The sequence below is a fragment of the Strix aluco genome, chromosome 2, assembly GCF_031877795.1.
Source record: "Strix aluco isolate bStrAlu1 chromosome 2, bStrAlu1.hap1, whole genome shotgun sequence".
Taxonomy (NCBI): Eukaryota; Metazoa; Chordata; class Aves; order Strigiformes; family Strigidae; genus Strix; species Strix aluco.
The window spans coordinates 2,308,101-2,333,620 of record NC_133932.1 but is presented as its reverse complement, the minus strand read 5'-3'; the positions used below and the strand labels follow the sequence as shown (position 1 = coordinate 2,333,620).

The 25,520-nt window shown below is 50.2% G+C and overlaps 1 protein-coding gene across 2 annotated transcripts; it reads left to right on the top strand.

Moving 5' to 3' along the window:
- Positions 1-3,265: 3,265 nt before the first annotated feature.
- On the top strand, positions 3,266-16,898 carry DRD3 (dopamine receptor D3). Of its 2 annotated transcripts, XM_074816786.1 has the most exons (6): positions 3,266-3,547; positions 10,386-10,498; positions 11,726-11,868; positions 12,995-13,191; positions 14,087-14,432; positions 15,273-15,601. In XM_074816786.1, the coding sequence occupies exons 1-6, from the start codon at positions 3,266-3,268 to the stop codon at positions 15,467-15,469; spliced, it is 1,278 nt and encodes a 425-aa protein (XP_074672887.1). In that variant the 3' UTR covers positions 15,470-15,601. The 2 variants fall into 2 exon arrangements, with proteins under 2 accessions (XP_074672887.1, XP_074672888.1); XM_074816787.1 differs by lacking the exons at positions 3,266-3,547; positions 10,386-10,498; positions 12,995-13,191 and having other exon boundaries at positions 11,515-11,868; positions 15,273-16,898.
- The last annotated feature ends 8,622 nt before the right edge of the window (positions 16,899-25,520 follow it).

Genomic DNA, 25,520 nt, shown 5'->3' with positions numbered 1-25,520 from the left:
CCAGTGCCGAGTGCAGGGGTAAGATCCCTTCCCTGTCCCTGCTGGCCACGCTAGTGCTGGAGCGGATGGTGGGCACAGCCCAGCCCCTGGAGAGACAAGGCCCACCGGCATCATTCGTAGCCCACAGAGCCCTCCCAGGGACCACAGCCTGAGGAGAACTGGCCTCAGACCCCAGCTCAGACCTCAAGTGAAGCCACATCTCGGAGACGGCGGCTGGGTCACGCTCTGGCCATGGTCCATGCGGGGTGCTGCGTCCGCAGGAGCATCCCGGCAGGAGAAGGACACTTCCCAAACATCACCCTCCTTCCCGGTGTCCTCCCCGGTTAAGTGCGAAGTTTCTACACACACACACACACACACACACACACACACACCCCCCAGCCACACGCTCGCTCGCAGCATCTCCCGAAGGGGTTGGTTTGCCTCTTCGCCTCCAGCCCCGGCCGAGGCGTTTCCCCCAGCCCCACCACAACACGGGTGCCTCGGGGCCAAGGGCACGGCCCCGATTTTGGGTTCCCAGCTCTCTCCTTCGCCCCCCCCCCGGCAGAAGCAGGTCAGCCCCTCCGCAAAGCACACCCTTCGCTGCGGCCGTGGCTCCGAAGTCAGCCGAGACGCCCCGCCGGGTGCCTTTGGGAGAGGCGCAACCTCCCGGGCGCTGGGGGACGGGCGGGGGAGCGCAGCCCCCGGCCCGGCTGCCCCCTCCCTCGTGCCCGGGCCCCGCGGGGTCCCTCCCGGCCCGCTGCCGCCGGCGGGGCAGGGGCGGGGGGCGGGCGGGGAGGAGGTGGCCGGTCCGGCCCCGCCCCGCGGCTCCGCGCCGGGAGGGCGGCAGGAGGCACCGGCACCGGCACCGGGACCGAGCCCTGCTCGGCGGCGGCGGTGCCACGGCCCGGCGGGCCGGGGGTAAGTCCTGATCGCTGCCCCACCACCACTTGCCGCCCGGTGCTGGCGGTCCCCTTCCCGGCAGCTCTCCCCTCCGTTTCCCAGCCCCCGGGTCTCCCCAGCCTCCCTCGCCCCCCGCGGCATCGCCGGGGCGCACGGTAGCCCCGGGTCGGGGGCACGGCGGGGAGCCGCGGAGCTGCCGCTGCACCGCGGAGCTGCACCCGCGGCCGGAGACGGACCCAAAGCCGCGGCCACGCCTGGACCCTCGGAGCCCGGAGCCCTGCACCCCACGCCCGGACCCTGCCCTCCGGGCCGGGACCCCCCCGAGGCTGAGACCTACGGGAGGAGCATCCCCTCCCTTCCCCCGCCGTCTGCCCGTCCCCACGGCAGCCACCCTTATCCCTGCCCGGGTGTCCCGGGTAGTGGGTACCCCGGTACCCTGGTGTGCCGGTACCCCTGTGTCCCGCCACCCCCCTAATGCGGGTACCCCGGCACATCAGCATCCCGGTACCCTGGTTTGGCAGCACCCCGGCGGCGGGCAGAGGGAGAGGGGGTGGGAGGGGGAGTGTGGGGCAGCCCAGGGCTGGGGGACCTGGCAGGGTTCAGGGTGGAGACCTGGGAGGGATCCCGGGGGGGAAGACTGGCCTCCGGGTGAGAGTTGAAAATAGTGCTTTAGGCTGTAAGGGACAGGAAACCCGCAGGCAAACTGTGTAATGCGGCGCCTTAAGCCTTTTGGTCATATTGTGCGTGATGCTTTGTTCATCCCTGTCGTGGCTTTGCTTATCAGCTAGGCAGATGCTTAATGTAGTTTTTTTCCCAGCGCTATGGAACTAGCCTTTCATGGCCCCAGACAGTCCAGATTTCAGCTGTGTCGGTGCAAGGGACACTGCAAAATGAGTCCTGCCCTTGGGTGGCTGCAGCTGAACTGTTTTATGAACAAACAGTCCTGGACTCAGCAGCAGCGCTCACGCTACGGGAAATCCTTCAGATCCAGCGGAAGGCTTAACTTCTCTGTCAGGGGCAGGCAGGAGAAAGATAAGAGGAGGAGAGACAAGCACAGGCACTTTCAACCAAAACACAGATTGTTTCACCCCCGCCCTGAGGGATCTGTGTTCACCGGACAGAGGGAAGTTCAGTTTCCATCTCATTCAGCCCTTGTCCCCTCCCAACTACAAAGCAGCAGGGGCAAGTGACACCAGTTCTAAGGCTGAATATATGCAAGGGGCTGGAGCAATTTATACCTATTTCATGCTTGTGCTTCCAGGAGTGTGTGTGCATCACAGATGCCGCTGTTCAGGGGGTGAGGTGGAACAAAGAGTAATATTTATACCATTGGCATTGCAATGTTTTCTCCTTGCCTTTTGTACCTGTCACGCTGATGATGAGTTCAGAGATGGGAGCACCAGCAAAGAAATAAAAATCGGATACAAGTGATTAAATGTCACAGAACAACCCTGGGACAGCAGCCTTCATGTTCCTGGAAAAAAAATCATCCTCCTTCAAAATGAAGAAAGGGTAGGTTCCTGAGCACAATCACGACTCCATTGTAAGAAAAAGAAATGCAGAGCAGCCTGCAAGCATCCTTCCAGTTATTTCATCCCAAATGACAAGTTGATTTGCTCTTCAGCACAGGAAGCGCATCTTCTGGCCAGGCATGGAAAACACAGAGCACAGTAGGGATGAAATGGGGGCAGCACTGACAGTCAGGCTTTGGCAAGGCAGGCAGGGCTGAAGCAGAGCGTTATTTGAACAGAAGGCCTGGGACAGAAACACGTTGCAGGAAAAGAGTAATTCAGTAGGTGGTGCTTACTGCCAGGCGGCCAGGGTTCGAGAGGCTACTTGAGCATTGCAGGTGCGGTCTCTCTGCCAGGCTGCCGAGCGCTCGAGTGCGTGAACTTATTGAAGATGTTTTCTGATGATGGAAGGGGGAGGGTACTTCCCAGAAGATACTCGGTCCAAGCTTCTGGCCAAGCCCTAGTGCGGGTAACTGCGTTGGGTCTTCCTCAGCACTACAAACTTGCCTTTCAGACCGTGCTCTTGCCTGGCTGACTTGTACTGCAGTGTGACTTTGGTGCATCTTGAAACCATTGCTGCTTTCTGTGGAGCTGTGTTGGTTGGTAAGCTGCACCTTCCACGGGAGGTGAAATCTTGCGTTCTTCTCTCGGCTTAGATTCAGTGAAAAACAAAACAGGCCAAGCAAGACTTTAAGCAAAGCTCTGCCTATATATGAGCAGAAAAGAAAGACCTCTATAACTGGCTTGAAGTAGCATTCACGAAGAAGTAAGAAAATCATACACCATCCACAAAAAAGGTACTGTTCTCCACAATTATTGTCAGAGCTCTGATTTTCAGTCACCTCTTTCTTTCTCTTTGCAGCGGCACCCCCATGGCCCTCTTCACAAGAACCAGCGGTCATCCCAACACCACCGACCCCATTCCCTGTGGGGCAGACAACACTACAGAGCCTGACCTGCCACACTCACATGCCTACTACGCCCTCTGCTACTGCATCTTGATTTTGGCCATCATCTTTGGGAACGTGCTGGTCTGCTTAGCCGTGCTGAGGGAACGCACCTTGCAAACCACAACAAACTACCTTGTGGTGAGCCTGGCGGTGGCAGACTTGCTGGTGGCTACTTTGGTGATGCCATGGGTGGTGTACCTGGAGGTGAGTACATTTTAGGCAAGATTAGCAGAATTTAACCACGGTATGAGTTCACCAGTGCACGCTCTCAGGATAGGCCAGCTCTGTTACAGATAAAGTCCATTCACATTTTAACCCCCCAGCTAGCTCTAGGGCACTTGTGGTATGGGTGGCAGCCCATAGTGTCACACAGGTGGCCCTTGTGGGCTGGACAAACACACCACAGTTCCACCCTGAGTCTGGCTCTTCCTGGCAGAGCACAGCCTCTTTGAGTTTGACTGGCAGCTGGGCTACAGCCAGTAACGTAGATTGTTTGCTCTGATGTGCTAATACCACTTTCATCCTTGAAGCTGACTCCATCAGCCAGAAGGGTTGCCAGTGAGCACCGTGATGATTCAGGAATGGTGGGAGAGGCGATAGCGTGGAAATACCTTATAGGAACTCATCTTAGAGCCCAGATCAATCCCTACTCCTGCTGGCCAGAAAACAAGCAAGGGCAGTCAAATCCTCATCTCCTGTGGAGTTTAAGAACCTTAGCGTCCATGATGTTAGGTCAGCTCCAAGCAACATTCCCCAAGCAGGCTGACAAAGAGATGAAGCTGAAGAACATGCTCCAAAATCTCCTTAAGTCTTGTGAGCATTTTCACAATAACTTCAAAGGACTCATCAAGCCCTCAGGGTCTTATTCTCCATTTCTCTATCTCTGCACATTGGCCGATATAAAAATGTACTGACATGACAGCATGGACAATATCATCAGATATAGGGCAGCAAAGATGGAACCTGAATCCCCCTCCCACTGCAGCAAAATCCTGAATTACTGAAGCCACTCCTGGGGCAAATATTTTTACTAAAGTAAATACATGAAGATATGCTACAGCTGACATTTTTATCTGTTCTCTTCAGCATTTTTACACCAACTCAGAAAATTGGTAGATCTAGAAAACTTAGAGTGGACATCAATCAGTCATAAGCTTTCAGCTGAGCCCTAGTACCCTGTTCTCACGCTAACAGAGACAGAATAAGCCCCTGAGCCATGATCTCACTGCAGCCTCATGCTCTTCCTGTAAGGGGCAAGCTGGGATCAGGGTGAAGGGTGGGGTAAATATTCTGTTGGCAGCTGCCCACCTTTGGCTGACCTCTTTCCCTCAAAACAAAGCAGAAGCAGAGAGGGATTTTGACGTGTGCATATGGGCTCCACAGTGCGTGAACAGAAAGTAGGACAAGACACAACAACACCAGCAAAGGCCAGACCTACTATGCGGGTTCAAGGAGATTTGATCAAGTAGCAGGGGACTAGTAGTGGCCTACAGCCCTCCTCTGCCACCGGCGGATGTTGAATGGGCAACACAGCTCTAAGTTTTGGCACACAGCCTAGGCATTTCCCTTGTGTTCATCCAAGCCTCTCACCCAAACTGTTCCCACTGCAATCTCAGCAAGGCTACAATTAAGAGAAATTAAGGGTTTGCTCTGTGTGTAAGCATTATTAATAAGGGCATTGATGTTAATTATGTACGTGTAGCACTGCTGTGGAGTGAAAGAACGAAGAGACCACCATGATACTGCATGTGTGATCATGTTCTTAATGAAGGCAGTAGCAACATTTAGACTGATTTGTGTGGAGTGGTCCTGGAGCTGGCCTGCAGGATATGTACGGCTCAGTTGTGTGATATCGAATGATTAAGAATCAAGGAATAAGAGGGGGGAAGCCATCCCAGCTAGACAGAATTAGATTGTGCAATTTGATTGCAACTAAAAAATATTATTAAAAGTCAAATTTTATTTCAGACTGGAATAGTCCATCACCTCAAGCGTGTTCCAATCCTTAATGAAATCACAATATGCTTTGCATTAGAAAAGATTGAGCACTTGCTCTCGCTGTGGACAAGGTGGCACATCTGTGATGCAGCCTCTACCCCCATGCAGTACCGTGGTCACAATTTGTGAGCGTGACAGTAGGTCCGTTCCCTCGTGGTGTTTGTAGACCCATTCAAAATTCACTTCCATCTGTGGAGCTTGGATAATCAAAGTAGCTGATTCAAGAGTCACCCAAACAACAGGGAGAAGAAGCCACACACTTCTCAAACCCGAACTACCACTCCCAGCACTGCGCAGTATCTCCTAGAGAACCAGGCTGTAGGACTCCAGCAAGGCTAAGATTTAAAAAACAGTCCAAAAAGCCCCAAAGTCTTTTAGATATTTGCTGTTGTTTATGGATCAGCGATGCTACCAGTGAAGCAGAAATGGCATCATGCTTCAGTACACTATGGGCCTGGAAATTGCCAAGAAATCATTCAGTCCCCAAAACTCTATACAATACCTATTCATCTACGGAACGTTTGCCAAACCAGACATCTGAGACCTGTCCATTATTTAAGGAGAACCTAAAGGTGGATGAATACCTCAGATTTAAATGTCACTTGTGAACTTTGTGCCATACACTCAATTTCTAAAGTCATCTGTGGCCTGGACCTTGTCCATGAAATTTGTCATTTTATCATTCACGCAGACCAGAACTGCCTCTTTCTGAGAAGCCTTTTGGGAAGGCTGTGAGAGAGCAGCAAAAGGAACATTTTATATCGTCATCTTCACCCGATGAAGCTTCTGTCACAGAAATGCTATTCAGCACTGTGTCTAGCAATCTTCTGGGGTCAACGGGTAAGTCTAATATACCAGTACTGCTACCCCAGTTCTTTACTGACTCTGATGCTGTGGCTGGCACGACTACTGAAGCTCATGAAGGTTTCTAAGACAGTAGCATTAGGGTATCCTGCCCACTGGAGTCTGATGGCATTAAATACCATCATGCCTCGTAGTCATTGCATAAATGGAGGAGGACATGTAGCAGCATGGCCTGGAGCATCCTCCTCGGTCTTCCCACAACATCCAATTCTACCTCCAAAGGCAAAAAAGCTTCCGAAGATGATTGTCACTGAGGTCCAGAGCATGCGAGTAACGCTGTTTCCTCTTCTGTGGCTCTCACACCAGAGCAGCGAGACCTACAACTGCTCTCTGAGCTCGAGGAGCTCGCCAGACTGCTGTCAACAGGAGGACAGACACCTGACTGACTGCCACTTAGCAGCAGGCCTGACCACAGGCGTGCTCTTAGTTACCCCCCCCCATGCGAAAATATAAGCAGCTCTTTCACAGCTGCGGGGAGCTAACAGCACCCCCGAGAAGAACTCTCTCCTAAACACAAAACACCTAGGTGAGCATGGTCAGATGCACTGCTGCTTACACGCCTGTCATCGCCTGATGCAGCTTTGTGTTCATACCTTCCCATACGGCACCACCATACGTATCCGATTTACAGAGATTCCTTTGTTTATTTTTAAGGGTTTAAGAGAGAGATGGATTTACATAAGGTTATGAATGCACAATGATTTTATTTTTTTAAAAAAAAACGGGAAGACTTTCTATGGGGCTGGAAAGTTAAAAATAATAATATCACAATTTTGTGGATAAAGCAGACTGGATGTCAAGAAAGATGAGGTGAGAACCTGCCCTGAATAGTCTACAGGGAGCTTTAGCATTGTCTTTGACAGAGCCAGGATTTCATCCTGGACTCTATTCCCACTTCTGCCGCACGCACACTGAGTGGTAATGAGAGATTGTATCAGCTCATCTCTCTGTGGTTTGCTCTCATCAGCTGTAAGAGAATAATATTTGACCATCCACCTCACCCAGGCAGTTGTGAGGATTCATTCAATTAATACCTGCGATGTGCTTTGAGATTCCTGGACAAAAGGCACCAGGGGGATAAAGAACAGGTACCCTGCCAGCATATGAAATCCAGAAATGCACACTAGCAAGTTCTAGCTGCTGTAGCATAAGATGAGTGGAACAGAGCAATAAAAGGAAGAGCAGAAATAGAATTTTAAAAATTATGAACGAGGCCTATAATTAAAAGGCTCTTTTTCATTGTTAAATTCTGGAATAAATTCTGGGTTCGCATACCCCACAGGTAAATATTAATTACTTCGCCGTCTTCAGCAGAGGTTCTCTCCGTTTTAGAAGTTGTGGTTGATGGAAGTGAGGATGGGTTTTAAGCCCAAATGTTTTGATCTCTCAAGCATCCTCTGAATACAAGCCACAGCTTAGCGTGCAGGTGGTGTGATCTGAATGCATCATCCTGAGAGGGTTCACTTCAGAGCCATTCCCACCACCACCTTCTTCAGTTTTAATGGCTCACATTCTTGGGCTTCACGTTTGAATGTGCTCAGGACCTTGGCAAATCCCTCAGTTAAGTGCTTGCACATCTGCTGGGCTAGCGGCAGCTGGCTTTCATGTGAACACCTGGCACCAGCTCCTGGTGAAGTATTCTTCAGACTCCACAGATCATACAGACACTGCATTTTGCCTCAGATTACAGAAACACCCCTTACTGGGCCCCACTGCAGAGGCTTCCAGCATTTAGAATTATTTTTTTTTATTTTTTAATGTGGTCAAACAGACCTCAAAATTTGCAACTAAAGCAAAAGCGGTGTTGAGATTCTCTGAAACCTGAACCTACCTACTAAGGTCCCTAATTTCAGAGCGACAGCCTGCATGCCTTGTGGCCCACCTAATTGTGCAGAAAAGCTCTAAGGGTTTGGTTTTTGTTTTTATGTGCTTGCTTTTTTTAAAAGAAAACAAAGGAGCCCCACAAGTATCAGAGAACTGAAGATGAAACCACAGTTCCCTAGTGCATTTTGCAAGCCAATTCCCATTTCTCTCCCCTGCATTCATTCAGAGTCGAGGGGTCTAATAGAAGATGTCCTCGTACAGTACCTGACTTGTGACATGTAGCAGCTGGGTCCAGCAGAGAATACCCTTAGCTCACCTTAGCAAGTTTCTGTGCCCATGTGCAGGAATGCTGGCACAATCATGGCCTCAAGCTGCACCAGGGAAGGTTTAGACTAGATATTAGGAAGTGTTTCTTTCCAGAACAGGTAGTCAGGCGTTGGAATGGGCTGCCCAGGGAGGTGGTGGAGTCCCCATCCCTGGAGGTGTTCAAGAGGCGGGTTGACATAGCACTTATGGTGTAGTTGGGATCTGTCAGTGCTGGGTTAACGGTTGGACTAGATGATCTTCAAGGTCCCTTCCAACCTAGATGATTCTGTGATTCTGTGATTCAAACCCCTTTAAATTACTCAGGATTATTTCTCAAATAACTCTGAAAACAACTCACACAGACTGAATTCTGTATTTATACAAGTGCTTCTCGCTGCAGGATGCTGCGTCCTTCGTAGGCATCGACACTCGCTGCAGGGTTGACCCACTGCCTTAGCAGCCAAGTTTACTTGTGGCGCCCTCTCCAGCCTGATCTGGGATGGGTGGTTTTGAGCAGGTCTTGCAGACCTCCAAGGATGGAGCCTGCGTAGACTGGCTCCACTGCCTCACTGTCCTCACGGTCAGAAAGTTTCCCTTCGTAACCAGTTTGCAGCTTTCTTCTTTCAACTTATGCCTGTTGCCTCTTGTCACAGAATCATCAAGGTTGGAAAAGACCTTAAAGATCATCTAGTCCAACCATTAACCTCACACTGACAGTTCCCTCCCTCCATGCACTGCTGTGAAAAACCTGGCTTCATCTTCTTAGTAACCTGACTCCAACTTTCTTAATAACCTCCCACTTGGCACTAGGGGACTGCTGTTAGCCCCCTCAAAAGCCACCACTTCTCCAGGCTGAACAAGCCCTGTTCTCTTAGCTGCTCCTCCTAGGACAAGCACTCCAGCCCCAGGAACTCTTTTGGTGGTCCTCCACTGGACTTGCTCCCATTTATCAATGTTTTTCCTGTACTGGGGCCTCAAAACCAGACGCTCTAGATGCAGTCTAAATATAAGCAGAGAGACCAGGAACTAGTGCCAGTTCCTGATAGCTTCCCAGGATCCAGCCCAAGCAGCGGTATCTAGGGGGTTGAAGGTTAAAATCCAGGCTCTCTCCAAGCGAGGACTTTCCTCCCTTTCTCACCTACCTGTCTTCTCCAACCAGCGCAGCATTAGGTTTGTTTGCTGTACTCATCCAACGGGCTTATCTGTTGGAGGGCAGGCTGCCTCCTTGTTCATCCACCACAAGGAGTGGGTGCTGAGGCAGACCACCTCGCTCCGAGTCAGGCGATCATCCCAGCCCCGAGAAGAGAGGTGCCACATGGCGCTTGGAGCATATTGTTGTCAGCTGAAAAGGTCACTGTCAGGAACTTGATGGCTGGGCCAAAAAATGCGTTTCTCCATCACAAAGATTGGCCACAGTTAAGCTTTCATGATTACACACTTCAGATTAAAAATTCAAAGCAACCAGAACAAAAGCTCGACATGGTAGCAAGCCGAAACCCTTTATCCAAATAGCTCGTGACTTCTCACTCAGATCTAATAATCAAAAGCTGTTAACTGAGATAAGAATCCAAATAAGGTTTTAGAGAAGCTTTGGGTCTCAGGTCTCTGTTTCATACATAAATTCATAAAATTTGCAGCACTTTTCCAGCTCACTGCCTGCAAGAGAACTCCAGCAGCTAAGCTGAGAAACACTTTCAGCCCTTCGATTTTCTCAGGTAATCCTTAATCAAAGGATATGTACAGTGATATCAAATTTAAATCAATTTATCATGCTAGAACTTAAGGGAAGGGATAGCTGCTATCTATTCCTTCACCCTGCCTCCCTCTGTAAGAGTAACTAAAGGAGTGAAATTGAGGTGTGGCTCCTTCTCCATGACCTACCACTGTGTTAGCTTGCACACAACACGGATGCCTCAGTTTCCCTCTGCACATCACAGTGGACATGAACTCATCTAGCTGCTGAGATACTTGGAGGAGGGCACCTCCTTACACATAACTGAGCAGGACTCAGTGCAGAACAAGGCTGACAGTTTTGTGGTTGCTGCTACAGGTGACCGGAGGAGTCTGGACTTTCAGCCGCATCTGTTGTGATATCTTCGTCACCATGGATGTAATGATGTGCACAGCCAGCATTTTAAACCTCTGTGCTATCAGCATTGACAGGTGAGAGCCAACAGCGTCCAGGGGATAGTTTGGAGATGAGGGTTGGCCCTGTACCCCAGCATGGCCAGGACAAGGAAGTGGGGTTTGCACAGTCACCATCGGTGTCTACAGGAACACAAACCTCCCTGCAAGTCTCTCACTGCCACGACTGCTGTTAATATGGCTCTGTCCATGTGTTAGAAGATGTCTGCACCTAAGGGCGGAGAGGCACAAGCAGTAGAACACCACCAGTAGGTAGTCAACCACATCCTCGTGCCTTTTAAAGGCAGGAACCAGAATTGGTCATCTAATTCCTATTGAGTCTCAAAGAGGGTTTCTCATTCTGAAGACCTCACTCATGAAGTTTTAATAAACAAAATCCTTCCACATACATAGGGAAGGGTGAAGATTATTGCTGTGTAATCTTCAGCCTTGCCCTGGTTTTTTTGCATCTTAAAATTGAGCCTATTTTAAGCAATGCTGAGGGCTGAGAGCCAAGACCTTGGCACACATGGTGCTGTTAGGACCGAGGAGGGGGGGGGAGGGTAGGAAAAAATACTGCATGCTGTACCTTTGTAATATGTGGTTCAAGGGTAATCATACAAAGCAGGTCTCAACACTGGGTTGGTCTGGTGTTCCTCCATGAGAATCTTTATCCTCATTCCATTTTGTGTCCGTCTGCAAGGAGCAGCCCCCAGGCTATCCTAAAGATGAGACTCCTGTACCTCCCAAATCCTAGCCTTGCTGAGCTGCATCCCCTGGGGCATGCTGGCAGCCAAAGGCCCTGGACACCCACCCGTGGGCAATCCTCTGGCTGTCAGTGAGGCCAACACCAGAGCGGGCGGCTGAGGCACAGAGTGTAGCAGGCTGTGGTTGCTCCAGAGACGGTTCTTTCCCAGCAGTGCATATATAACCTTAGGGGCTTGGGGGATGGGGGTTTCCTGGGGTTTCTAGACCCATCTGGTATGCCAAACCTTGTAGTTTCACAATGCCAGCAGTTCTGCAGGGTGTTTCTCTGAAGGGCTGCCAACTAACTCTGATTTCCTCTGTTCCTCCCCCCAACGCCCCACTTACCATTTCTACAAATTGCTGATCCCATCATCTGATCTTCTCTCCTTTCCTCTTCCATTTCTTCACCATGTTCACCATCATGTTTCCTACGTGGCTTTCATTTCTCCTTTTAAAACCTGGTCCTTTTCCTCCCTCCATTCTTACCTCTCCTCTTTCTGGAGCTGGTTTGGTCCGCAGGTACACCGCAGTGGTGAAACCAGTTCAATACCAGTACAGCACTGGGCAGAGCTCCTGCAGGAGGGTCTCTCTCATGATCGTGATAGTCTGGATGCTGGCATTTGCAGTGTCGTGCCCACTCCTCTTTGGCTTCAATACTACAGGTAGGTGATGTCCTGAACAATAGCACGCAGGGAGGGGTTGGAAATGGAGCTGCCCTGTGCGTGGACAGGTCATTTAACGTGGGTCCCGCAGACTTTCCGAGTGACAGGAAATTTTAGGGAACTGGAAAGCACACTATGAAGGGTGAGAAACATCTCTAGTGCTGGAGAGCAGATGTGCTCTTATCTATAAACTTGACATTTGCTCAAGCAGACACTGACAATTGCTCTGAAGACAGACCTGCCTGCTTTACTGCCAAATCAATGCCCATCAAAGTGTCCAGGTCTACAGATCCCCCCAAACAATCACTCTACGCACACACGAGCAAATCTCGAGACGTCCAACACACACACACACACACCAGACTTACTGCATCTTGCCCATGTCAACAGGTCCAGACACAGTTTTAAATCAGATACAGGACAGAATTCTAAACAGCAAGGATTGCATATTGGCACTGCTTGTGAGAAACCTCCTTCCCATCCAACGGGCTGTCTGCTTCCTCACCTAATCCCTTAAGGAGAGCGAACAATTTAGCCTCCTCCTTGGAAGCAGGTTGGTCTTTGTCCTTCCCCTCACCTAGGACAGCCCATTAATTCTCCCTGGAGGCAGAGGTGCAGGGGAGCTTTCTTCCCCAGAGACACAGGCAGGAGTCCTCTGCTCCCCATCCATCCTCTATGCATTGCTTGAGGCAAGAAGGGGACAGGAGGTGGGAAATGCTGCTGTCTCCCACTGCCTGCTCCAGACAGATGGGGGTAGGCACACCTCTGCATCTAGACAGCTCAGAGGCTGTCAGAGGAATAGAAGAAAGGACGAAAGAGGAAAGGATCCTCTGACAAAGGATGGGAATAGACATGAGAGAAGAGAGCAGAGCTGTTGGCCAGAAAAGCAGGCAGATGCATGCGGGGTCATGCTAGATGGCCCCAGGCAGAGTCCACTGTAAGCATCAGTGAGGTGAGTGGGTAGGCCTCAGTATAATTTGCAACAACAGAGATAGGAGATACTTGCACTCCTTAGACTGCCTTTGCCCCCCGGCCACCTTTCGCCTTGCTTTGCCAACACACCAGAGCCTCCTTGTACCAAACCAAAGCAGCTCAGCCGCTCCTCTCTCTCTCTTCTCCTCCCCAGCGGATCCCAGTGTCTGTTCCATATCCAACCCTAGTTTCATCATCTACTCCTCTTTGGTGTCCTTCTACCTCCCCTTCATGGTGACCCTGCTGCTCTATGTCCGGATTTACCTCGTGCTAAGACAAAGACAAAAGAAGCGAACCCTCACCCGGCAGGGCAGCCAGAGCGCCAGCACCAAACCGGGTTATGCACACAAAGTAAGAGCCACATGAACGCAGTGGGAGCTGTCAAAAAGGACAGGGCATGCATCATTTCTTCTTCTCAAAGAGTCAAAGCACAGAATGGAAAACATAAAGAAGGGACATGGCATGTTTTCATCCCATCCTTCACTCATACACCATGATATTTGAGATGCAGAAGCTCCAGTTAAATCCTTTTCAGCCCTCTAGAAAGAGGATACTCCCTGTGTATCTCTACCCTCTAGAACCAGGCAACTAGAAAAGAGCACAGCCTACTTCAATATTTCTTCAGAGCAGGGCTTTCTCAGCCATGCAGAAGTCTGGCTAACTTCTTCATTTATTGATTTTTAATCTCTTCATTTATTGACTTTTGCTCTGTGAAGCTTCACTCTCGGGGCTTTACAGGCTTTAACCTAGATTATTTTAAAAAAACCCAAAAAAACCCAAACCTCTTCATCTGACAGATTTAAGAGGTCAAAATGCTCATGGTGCACGAAGCATTTGTTCCACTGACCTTTCTAGATAAAATGTCTGCAACCATGGGAACGAGCACAATGGTTTGAAAGGGATCGCCTGGTCACAGATATCTGCTTGTTTTACCCATTTTCTCAGAGTGAAGCTACGTTAAAAAAGGGTGGGGATGTTGAGGGGAGCAGGACCAACACAAAAATAGAAGTGAAAGGTCAGCAGAGCAGCTCTTCTTGTTCTCATGCTTCTCCTTGGTGAGGTGGAGGCAGAGGGATGTCCAGTGCTCGTTCACCCCTCTGATAAGCCAAGGTCAGTCCAGAGGACATGGTGCAAATCTAAGAAGCAAGTGGGGCTAGGGATGACTCCTACAACTTTCCTCATCATCCTTTGACCCAGTGGATGGTTTGGGTGGTTCCCAGTTTCTCTGTGTCATCCTCTTTTGCAGGAACACATGGAGAGAAAAGCTTTACCAAACAGATGCCAAGGCACCTTTTCCCCCTGTCTCCCACTCAAATGCTCAGGCCAGGAGATGTCAACCCAAAGGAAGTTGCTGACTGCCTTCAGCCTGCAGCGGTACCGCAGCTTCTGCCACGAGGCATCCCTCACCAAGACACCAGGGACTACACAACACAGCAGGCTGGAAGAGAGGAGAAGGAGTACGAAGCCGGGACTGGAGGTACGGAGGCTCAGCAACGGCAAAACCATCAGCTCTTTGAAGCTAGCGCACCAGCAGCCCCGGCTGATCCAGCTTCGGGAGAGGAAGGCCACACAGATGCTAGCTATTGTGCTGGGTGAGTGAGAGCCGCTCTGTCTAGTGGGGTGCAAGGGATGATGGTCTGGGACTTGCCAAGAGCAAGGAATCTCCTAATACACTATTGAGATTTAAAAAATGCAAGCCAGGACCAGGCTTCCTCTGTCACTGCTCCACAAACTCAGGAGAAACAACGGTGGGCCATTTAGGGATCTAGGATAATGCTCTCAAATGTTGAGAGCCAAGTATGTTAGTGTTTTATTTGCCATGTTTTATTACCCTTTTGTTTTAAATCAGTGGCCAACAAGTCCTGCTTAGAGGGAGCAACAGCCAAGACCTTTGCTTTTCCTTTTCTTTTATTATTATAAAGCTGAAAGAATCCTGAGTTCCTGTACATGCAGCAGCTCTTAGTTCCAATTACAGATGGGGAAACTGAGGCAAGGAGCAGCAGAGGAACCAGCTCATAGAGCTGGATAGAGAAGCCAGGAGACTGATGCCCCAGCCACCTGCCATGGTCACCAGATGCACTGATACCCCTCATTAACTCAGTAGTAGCAGGGAAATAACACAGCCCTCATCATAACTGATTAAAGCAGATAAGGCAGCAGTCTTTCCCTCTAAGTTGTGGCCACTTGCTTTTGTCTGTCACCAAGCCACTACTGAAGCCCCATACACACATTCACATAACTGGTCCCAAAAAGCCTGAGCTCTTGCCAAGCCCCTCTGTATCAGGAATAAACGCCACCTCCAGCGTTTACCAAACGCAGACACGTACATGGAAATAGTGAGAGGATGGAGGGGGAGGGCACAGTGCAGGCCCCTTTCCAAGTAGTTGCTTCTCTAAAGTCACAGATGGTTTTCTCCCTCTCTCTAAACCCAGGGGCATTCATAGTCTGCTGGCTGCCCTTCTTCTTGATTCACATCCTCAACACCCACTGCCCGTCCTGTCACGTGCCCCCGGGGCTTTACAGTGCCAGCACCTGGCTTGGTTACGTCAACAGCGCCCTCAACCCCATCATCTACACAACCTTCAACACCGACTTCCGCAAAGCCTTCCTCAAGATCCTCTGCTGCTGACCGTGGGGCTGGCACCGGGCTGCACGGTGCACGGCTGCACAGGACCCCAGCGGACAGCATCTGCCCTTCCTACGGGCTGGGAATTCCACATTTGCCTTCCCACTGGCAGCCTCAGCCTGCAGAAGGCACCCAGCTCACGTGCAGCAGTCCTCATAAGAGAGCAGAATGTGACCGTGTTGATAAGGATCCTGATTCCTTCAATCAGGAGCCAAGAGCAAAAATTTGGTAAGGAAACTTAAAAACAGAGCACTGACGGAGAAATGACAACATCCCTGTTGTCTCCCTCAAAAGGTTTGCCCATAAAACTGGGTCAGTGCTTGAGAAAACTGCCCCACTTGCAAACGAAACCTTCCCCTCTGCTGCCAGCTTGTATTTTATTGCTCCTTGCAAGGTAGAGAGGTGGCTACCATCCCTCTGGTAGGTCAGATCGCATGAGAAGTGCAACACTATCAGTGTCCCCTCTCTTCCTAACCCAAAAACCAGCCGTAGATTGGCCACTACTTATCTACCACACACCCAGTCATCTACTGAGGCCACTAAATAATGAACAAGGCCTGGGGTAGCACCAGTCATGCCTGCAATAGCTGTTTTTTTTCAGCTGGGGCAGGTTGCGTGCACCATGTCTCAAAATTTGTTTGTTTTTGGAAGCAGTCCCAGTTTGTGCTCCTCTCCTCATCAGGAGCACTGCTAGATTAAGAGTTTGTCCTGTCTGACTGCTGCGATAACTCCTGTTACCCGCGCTTGGGGGAAAGCTGTTTGAGTAACATCCCTCCCAGTCAGACAGGACGTGTGCCTCAGGATCAGACCCAGGACTCTCCCTGGCTCCCCTCGCTGACGTACCTGTCAGCACACCTGGGGTGTCCGTACACCCCAGCTTCCAGGAGGTGGCCAAACGCAGCCCTGCCACTGTCTCCTTTCCCAACAGCATTTTACAAAGCCATCTCCGGGAGTTCCTGGATGAAAACACCAGACAAGCCCTGCTGTACCATGGAAGCTGGTCTCATGGCAGGGCACTCTAATGCTCTTCTCCCTGTATAGACAAACCTGACCTGGGACAGCCTCAACACATTTCTGTCATTTCCCCGCCTCACTCTACTGGCTCAGAAGCTCCAGCTCTCACTCCCAAGACCAGGCTTAGCTGTGCTGTTAGCCACAATCGTTTGACAGCTTTGGGTGTAACTGTGTGTACTGTCTCTGCCTGTGTCCATGCCACAGCTCCTCTGTCCGGGAGGGGCTTCCTCTCTTTCCTAATGTAAAACCAAAACCATTGTCCTCCACTTCTGGAGCACACAGCAGAGCTCTAGCTGCTTCTTCTGTTTGCATTTTGAGAGGAGATGCTCATGGACAGCATGCGCTGTTTGCCTGGGGAGGTGCCCTCCATATTGCATTGTAACTGCATTAATCCAATAAAACACGGATGTAATGGGAAGTTTTGGTACCTTTGTAGCCCTTTCATAAGCCTTTTCTCACCTGTAGCCCTCTTAACACTTTCTCTGTACAAAACGATCATCTGCCCGGACACCCACAGGAGGTCTTTTATTTACTTGCATTTTACTTGCAACTGGGAAAGAAATCAACAGCTGCTGGAAGCTCTTCCAGCAGATGAATTCTGAAAATATGGTCAAGTAGTTTCCCAGCTACGCCAGGCAGGCTTGCGGTAGCGTTACTCCGTCTGCTCAAAGGTGAATCAACCTGTGGACAGATTGCTGCTCAAGTAATTCTCATTAAGGTGCTTCATAACACAGATCACCAGAGACCAGTTTCAGTTCCTTTACATACACAGTTGCCACAGTTTTTCTTGGAAACAAGGAAAAATATCTTTTAAAGGGTGACTAGGTCCATTCAAGCCTTGGCCTAGGATCTCTTAGGTTTTGTGTTCAGTCTGATTGATCTTGAATTTGAACCTGTTCTTCAAGCAGTGATCCCCAAGGTGGTTCAGGGTAGAGGTGAGGAACAGGAGGTGTGGCAGAAGACCAAGCAGTATTTTGATGCCCACATAGCTATGAGGGATGAGGAAAGTTCAATATCTAAAAATATGGTCCTTTATTTAATAATTAAGATTTGAACTATCAGATCACAGAACTGACAACAACCTCTTGAACGATAACCCGATATGGACCAAAAAAAAAAAGCACCACAAAACCCACCCGCAATTACAAAAACTCAACTCCAAAAGAAAGCAATCTCTCTCTCCCCCTCACTCCAGCGCTGCTTGAGCTCCATGCCCAGTTTTACTGTGGCAGTATGAACACAGGTGGCCTCACAGGAAAGGCCAAGGAACAGAAGTAATCAAAGGTGCAACCAGTTGATGTCCCCCTGCCCTCCCCAGGAAGCCAGAGGGACAGCTGAGGAGCCCCCCAGGACTTGTGCTTCACAAGCCCCCGCTCATTTTTTGCAGTAGAATAATCTGCACTCCCTCGTTTTTTAACTGAAATGCCTCCTCCTAACCTTCATTTTTTATCATGTTTTCAACTTTGCTGGGTTTTTTCCCCCTGGTTCCATGACTGGCTGGAAGAGGAGAGGCGAGTCGTGACTCTGTGCTCTGCTGAAGAACCACAGGCATTGTAAAGGGCTTCATTTCCATGCTGATATTCACATTAGAAGAGCCTTTGGAGAATGCAGAAAGCTCCTCTCCTGCAGAGAGAAAGAGGGAGCTCAGAGACCGACGCAGGCTGTAAATAATTCCTGGTGTCAGGAGACCTCCTCCGACAGCACAGCTGGGCACCAAGGGGTCCTGCTGTCTGTGCTCACCTTCACTCTGCTCCACCAGGCTCCAGGATGGGGATACCAAAGGTCCCCTGTGCTGGATGTAAACGAGCCAGCAGGCAGAATAGCCAGGAAGCATCTCTACTGTAGCTGAGGAGAGTTAAGACCCTTTGGAGATGAAGGAGAGCTGGCAAAACCCTCTGGGAGCAGCAGCCCCCCCTGCGTGGCACAAGGCAGCCATCCAAGTACTGGCTGTCTAGACACAATTACAGCACGCCTGAGAAATGGACTGAAAAACACCATTTATCCCCTGCCTCCACCGTTTCTCCAGGCAGACGTGTGTCCCAGCTCGCAGAGCCGTAATCTCCGACCGAGCTGCGGGAGCCCAGATGAATGAGCCACTGGGCCCTCGTACCAGCTCGCTCGCGGCGCGTTACGCTTGCTCAGCTTAGCACCCCACACCAGCTCAGACAAAGCCACAGTGACCCCCATCTCCTCCACACATCCCCGGGGGTACATCTGTGGTAGTTGTGCCGCACGTCGCATGCATCAAGTTTGATGCTCCCACCTGTGATGCTGCTCTTTGGGGGCTCCTGAAGAGCCCATCCCACCCAGGCGTGTGTGGGCACCCCCCAGTGCCCTCCCTGGAGGGACGTGGGGGACCCTGGCAATGGCTGCAGCTCTGAGGTGGGCTTTTTTTTAGAGCATAAAACATGTAAATAAAATGGGTTATGAATCCATAGTTCAGAATAAGAGTTTTTGCAGAATAAGTGGTAAGAGCATGACTCTGAGCTGGAAAGGACAGCCAGCCAGGCAGCAACCTACTTTCCATGGTACCTCTCAATCTGCAACCTCTCCTCGGGCTGCTCTGTGGTAGCCGTGATGGCAGAGGGTATTTAAGGTGGGTACCGATCGTCTGAAAACAAGGCAAGACAAAACAACTCGCCCTAAGCAGCTCTCAGTCACCCAGCCCTACAAACATGGCAGGAAGAAGCAAGCGGAGAGCATCTTCACAGCTCACTGCCAGCCCTTCACAGAGCACCAAAAATTTCTATTTAGGCTGCGATATGGTGGTTATTGTAACTACGTCTGTGGCTTACCCGGGTGCAGGTGCAACAGGAGATGTCCGTCACAGATCAGAGCCCCACGTGTACCCCACGGCTCTGGGCTCTGTTCTCAAGGGCCACGATTTAAACTTCAGGTCTAGCAGCAAGAACGCAGGTTACCCAAGTTACTGAAACTTTAAATGGTACCGGGCACCAAACTGAAGCCATCCAGAGCTAAAATCATCAGTTCTTATGTTGAGTTTTACACTGTAAAACATAAACAGAGAAGAAACTATAAAATACTCCCCTGTCAGAGGCAGCAGCAGGCACTACAGGCAGCAGGTCGCACAGGAGTCTTTAAGCAGGAGAGCACAAGGGCCCGTGGGACAGAAGGTAAAACAATTTCCACGAGGGAAAGCTGCTGCCGGGAAGGCAAGGACATGATGGAGGAGGCACGGCCCCGCTGCTCTGCAGGTGACCCTGCTCAGCTAACATGCTGACATGCTCCAGCGCACCTTGCAGCAGCTGTTGGACACGCTGTTTTAATGGTCCCAGCTGCAGCCAGACATTAAAAAAACCCATTTGTCAGACTACACAAGGACATAGCAAAGTCTTGCAGAAGACCTTGCTTCCCCCCCACCCACCATCCACCATCCCACAATACACCATCCTCCATCAACCATCCATGATACAACCATCCACCATCCACCATCCCACAATCCACCATCCACCATCCCACCATCCACCATCATCCATCCACCTTCCCACCATCCACCATCATCCATCCACCATCCACCATCCACCATCATCCATCCACCTTCCCACCATCCACCATCATCCATCCACCATCATCCATCCACCATCCACCATCATCCATCCACCTTCCCACCATCCACCAAATGACCATCCACCATCCACCTTCCCACCATCCACCATCGACGAAACAAAAATCTATCGTCCACCATCCACCTTCGACCATGCACCATCCACCATCACACAATCCACCATCCACCATCCCACAATCCACCATCCACCAACCACCTTCTGACCATCCACCATCCAACATGCACCTTCCCACCATCCACGATTACACCACTCACCATCCACCATCCAATCATCCACCATCCACCTTCCACCATCCATCTCACAATTCACCATCCACCATCCAACTTTCCACCATCCACAATCCACCTTCCACCTTCCCACCATCCACCATCATCCATCCACTATCCCTCCATCCACCTCCAAAAATACCCCCTCCCACAATCCACCATCCATCTTCCCACCATCCATCCTCCACCATCAACCATCCACTATCCCTCAATCCACATCCAAAAATCCAACATCCCACCATCCACCATCCACCTTCCCAACATCCACCATCCACTTTCCACCATCAATCATCCACTATCCTTCCATCCACCTCGAAAATCCACCATCCCACCATCCACCAAACACCATCACATAATTGACTGTCCACCATCCACCATCCAACCATCCACCATGCACCACCCACCATGCACCATCCTGAAATCCACCACCCCACCATTCCACAATCCACCATCCACAATCCACCATCCACCTTCCCACCATCCACTATCTCTCCATCCACCTCCAAAAATACACCTCCAAAAATACACCATCCCACCATTCACCATCCACCATGCCACCAAACATCAACCCACCTTCCACCATCCACCATTCCACAATCCAACATCCACCTTCCCACCATCTACCATCAACAATCCACTATGCCTCCATCCACCTCCAAAAATCCCCCCTCCCACAATACATCATCCACCATCCACCACCTACCTTCAACCATCCAGCATCCACCATCCACAATCCCACAATCCACCACATACCTTTAACCATCCACCTTCCACCATCAACCATCCACTATCCATCCATCCACCTTCAAAACTCCACCATCCACCATCCCACCATCCACCATCTTCCATCCACCATCCTCCCTGGACTCCTTAGGGGATGGGCAGGCCAGCTACTCAGCTGAGCTCAGCTGGACCCCACTGTGAGGCTAAGCACAAGCATCTCTCCCCTGGGGGGCAGTACCTCTGGAGCCTGCCATATTGCAGCCTCTCTGAGGGGCATTGGAGTGACTGGGGGACCTGCTTCCCCAGGCTGGTCCTCTGCCCACAGCTGGGGTCAGCACAACCTGCTCAGGCTAGCAGCTCCTCTGGAATGAGCTTGGCTTAAGCTTATTGCAAAGCAAAGCCCTGTCTCAGTCACTGTTACTGACGTGATGGTTTTTGAAGACGTCTAATCGATGCCAGCATTTCAAGGAAGGATCAGCAGGCTGCAGGCTGCTGATATGGTGATGCTCAGAAAACAACAAATAGGAATTGCAGACACCCGGAGGACACTGGTACCAATCGGATTAGTTTCAGCCAAGTGTGTGATGGTTTGCTCATGAAGTTACGACAGGCTCTGGCAGCCTTCAGCCTGCAAATGCTCCTGGCTGTGAGGTGTCTCATCTTCCAAAGAGAATTGGCACATCAGCTCTTCCTCAGACCAGTGTGAGTAGCCCAAATCTGAATTAGCCTTTGAGCCATTGAGGTGAACTTTTTCTTATCTGATGGTAATAATGAATTAACGTAGTCGTCATCTTCTGGTGGTATTTTACCATCTCACCTGCTGCCTTAGGAGCAAAGGACAACTCAGGGATTTGAAACAGTATTTCTTCAAAGTCAGCATCAGCTGGTACATACATCTTGCTGAATGACATTGAACAGGAGGTAGAAGATATATGCCAGACCAATCCTGCCTTTTAATCTCAAATGCCACCTATCCAGCTGTGCTCTGTTAGTCTCTGAACAGTCAATCTCAACTCAAGACAGAGCGGTGACCTTTCTTGTTCTGCTTTCCTGGCATCACTCATGCCATTCTTCCTTGGTTTCATACCGCCTCAAGCACCCGAACGGGACCCCATCAGCTCTAATGCCAACCACCCTTTCTCCAACAGGGATGCTCTTTCTCCCAGGCCCAGGCGAGGAATTCTCCTGAGCCTCCTTCATGATTCTGGCCACACATCAGGGAATCTCTTCCTGCCAGACACTGATTTCTTCTCGTCCCTGAATGCCTCTGGAAACGTGAGGCAAAGAAAAAGAAAACCGCTAGAGCCAAAGAAGAAAACGAACATAATTAAAAATTAATTTCAGTATAATGATTTAAGCATCTCAGCGAGACAAGCACCAGGCTGCTGCATGTTTGGTGACATGGGGGAGATCTTTCTGGTTCCCTGCCCTGGGGACTATTGTCAGTTTTAATACGTTTTACCCCACAGCTGTGAGCACGGCAAATTGAACAGCACAAATAAAGGCTACTTTTCACTGGGTGGAAGCACGCTTACTATGGGACCTTACATTTCTTTCTGCCACCCTACGCCGTGGCGGAAGGGCTGTGGTGCAGGAGGACTGCTCACCTTGCCATGACTGCTGAGGCAGCAGCGTTTCTGTCTGTCTGTGAGGGGCAGGCAGAGAGAGATGGGCGGATCGTTAATGCTGTATAACCCTCAAGCCCTTGAATATCTGTGATGGCGCTGGCTGCGGGGAACAGAGGAGCCAGCTATCAGGGGTGAGTCTAGCACTCAGTCCCCTCTCAGCCTCACCAGCATTACTCTGCCGCCTTTTGCCTTTGTGAGGGGTATAACAGCCACTGCTAAACTTCCTGAACAACAACAGAACGCTTCTTCCTCCTCAAGACATGCGCGAAATGGTTGGACTGGATGATCTTCAAGGTCTTTTCCAACCTAGATGATTCTGTGACTCTGTGAAACAAGGGATGCAGAAAGGCACATGCCAGTGTCTTCTGCAGCTCGGTGTTGGCAATGCTACATGTGGACATACTGCACAGCTCTCACTCCCTTATTTGCTGGCCTTGCCAAATCCTAATCATGCTGTTTGCCTATGCTTCTTCCTCCCAAATGCTCCATCTCCTGCTCCCTTCCTTGAAGATGCTGCATCTCTTTGAAGGCTTCGGCTGCCTGCCAGTCTCTGTGTTCTCTCCCATCCTGGTTCACTCAGCTTCGTCTGATGAAAGCATCTGGCTTTCCTCAGGACTGGTTTCCTCAGCCGTTTTTCGACACACAGTAGCATTAAATTTGACGTTACATTGTAGATGGTTCCATTCCAGTCTGGGAAGCACAGTATAAAAAGCTCAGGACAGATTTGTAGCCTCTGCTGACTTCTTGCAAGATGTTAGCTACATCACTTCAATACCTCCCCTGATTACCTCATCAAAAGGCAAACCAGCCGTTCTCCTGTGGAAGGAGGGAGCAATGAGCACAAAGCATTGCTACAAAGCCACCTTCATGTCATGTTTCACAATACATATCTGATACCTCAGGCAGTCAACTCAAGAGTGAAAGGTATCACACACACAGCACTGGAATGGGTCCAGGAACTCTAACCAAGGACCTTGAAACCACTCCTTTCTTTTGGGAAAATCTGGGCTGGGCCATTACAGAATCACAGAATCATCAAGGTTGGAAAAGACCTTGAAGATCCTCCAGTCCAACCATGAACCTCACACTGACCGTTCTCAACTCCACCAGATCCCTCAGCGCTGGGTCAACCCGACTCTTCAACCCCTCCAGGGATGGGGACTCCCCCCCTGCCCTGGGCAGCCCATTCCAACGCCCAACAACCCCTTCTGCAAAGAAATTCTTCCTAAGAGCCAGTCTGACCCTGCCCTGGCGCAGCTTGAGGCCATTCCCTCTTGTCCTGGCGCTGGGTCCTTGGCTCAAGAGACTCATCCCCCCTCTCTGCACCCTCCTTTCAGGGAGTTGTAGAGGGCCATGAGGTCTCCCCTCAGCCTCCTCTTCTCCAGACTAAACCCCCCCAGTTCCCTCAGCCGCTCCCCATCAGACCTGTGCTCCAGACCCTGCACCAGCTCCGTTGCCCTTCTTTCTAAGGGCTATAGTTTTTAGATCTTTTGACCACCAATCTACAAATGAAATTACAAATTGCAAATGTGGACAGGTGAGATACACCTTGTCCACAGACATGAACCATAGCCATTGCCTTTCCCAGCACACTGGCCATCCCCTTGACCAGAGAGTAGTAAGGGGATATGGAAGACAGGAAGCTGGCTAATCCTGAGCTGCCTGGCAGATTGAGGTGCCTCTAGTTATCATTTCTTTACATATGGTCCTGTCCCCACTACATAGCTTCTTTTTCAGGCTGAAGTTTGAAATAACCCTGGTTAACCAGATAACCCCTTCTCATCCAAACCTGCTTCCCAAAGAGCTCTGCAAGATGTTCAGACACACAAAGAGCTGCTGAACAGAGCAAGCTTTCTCCGAAGTTTTTGAAATGATGGGGGGCGAGCAAGGCCAGGAGCTGGAGAATGGACGTCAGAAGCACGACAGAGAATCCCACCGTGCTGCACCTTCACCTGACCAGTCTAATTAAATTGTACAGATGACAGATGTAGCAGTAACCAGGCAGTTCATCATCACCTCACTGTGAGGCAGGGAAGGTATTGCCTTTCCCAGCCAATATGCCACCAGGGAGGAGACTGGCAGAGACATTCACACTGGCAACATCAACAGGGAAACAAGAACGTTTTGCTGCAGGAAGATGTTAAACCACTTTTGTGCCAGCACCAACTCTGCCCGTCTAGATCCACCTTCTGAAAGGGATTTAACTTCATTCTCTTTTTGTTCGAAAAGTCCTATCATGCCTACAGAATGTGCTTAAGGAAGGATGGTAACGTGCTTGAACTTCTTTAACAGTCTGAAGGAGTGCTGCATTACCCGAAAAGAGATGAGGTCCTTAGGGAATTATGCCGATCACCCCAGAGTACCACAAATAAGACCATTAAGCTGGCCTCCACCATTGTCTATTTTGTTCATGCCTTCCATATCACAGAGGAAACTTCTCTGAAATTACTGAGAGGAAGGTTTAAACATTTTATTGTGGCCCTTCGCCTGCCAACTCAGGTTATGAATCAAAAATCAACAGGGTTCAAGAAGAAAAAAAATAGCTACCCAATGCTTAAAAGCACCTCTGAAACATACCTGGAACTGATTTTTCTATGCATAAAAACCCCATGATCTGAAAGCCCTCTGGACTTAAGCGATGTAGAAATAAATTGAACAGCCTGCTGGAAGTCTTCCAGTCTTGGGCAGCTCCTGCAATCCTGTAGAGACACAGAAGAGCAGACCTAGAAACTGTCAGACGAGGCTTGATACAACCTGTCACGAACACTGCGTCCCCAGTAATTTAGAGGATGGATGGGTGGGTGAATGTGTGGGGGAAGAAATTACATACCTGAAG

What these genes read in the sequence shown, in the direction of transcription:
- DRD3 (XM_074816786.1), top strand. Translation starts at nt 3,266, where the DNA reads ATGGCCCTCTTCACAAGAACCAGCGGTCATCCCAACACCACCGACCCC. An exon ending in CATGGGTGGTGTACCTGGAG is followed by an intron (nt 3,548 to 10,385) that starts GTGAGTACATTT and finishes TTGCTGCTACAG; the next exon opens with GTGACCGGAGGAGTCTGGAC. An exon ending in CTTTGGCTTCAATACTACAG is followed by an intron (nt 11,869 to 12,994) that starts GTAGGTGATGTC and finishes TCTCCTCCCCAG; the next exon opens with CGGATCCCAGTGTCTGTTCC.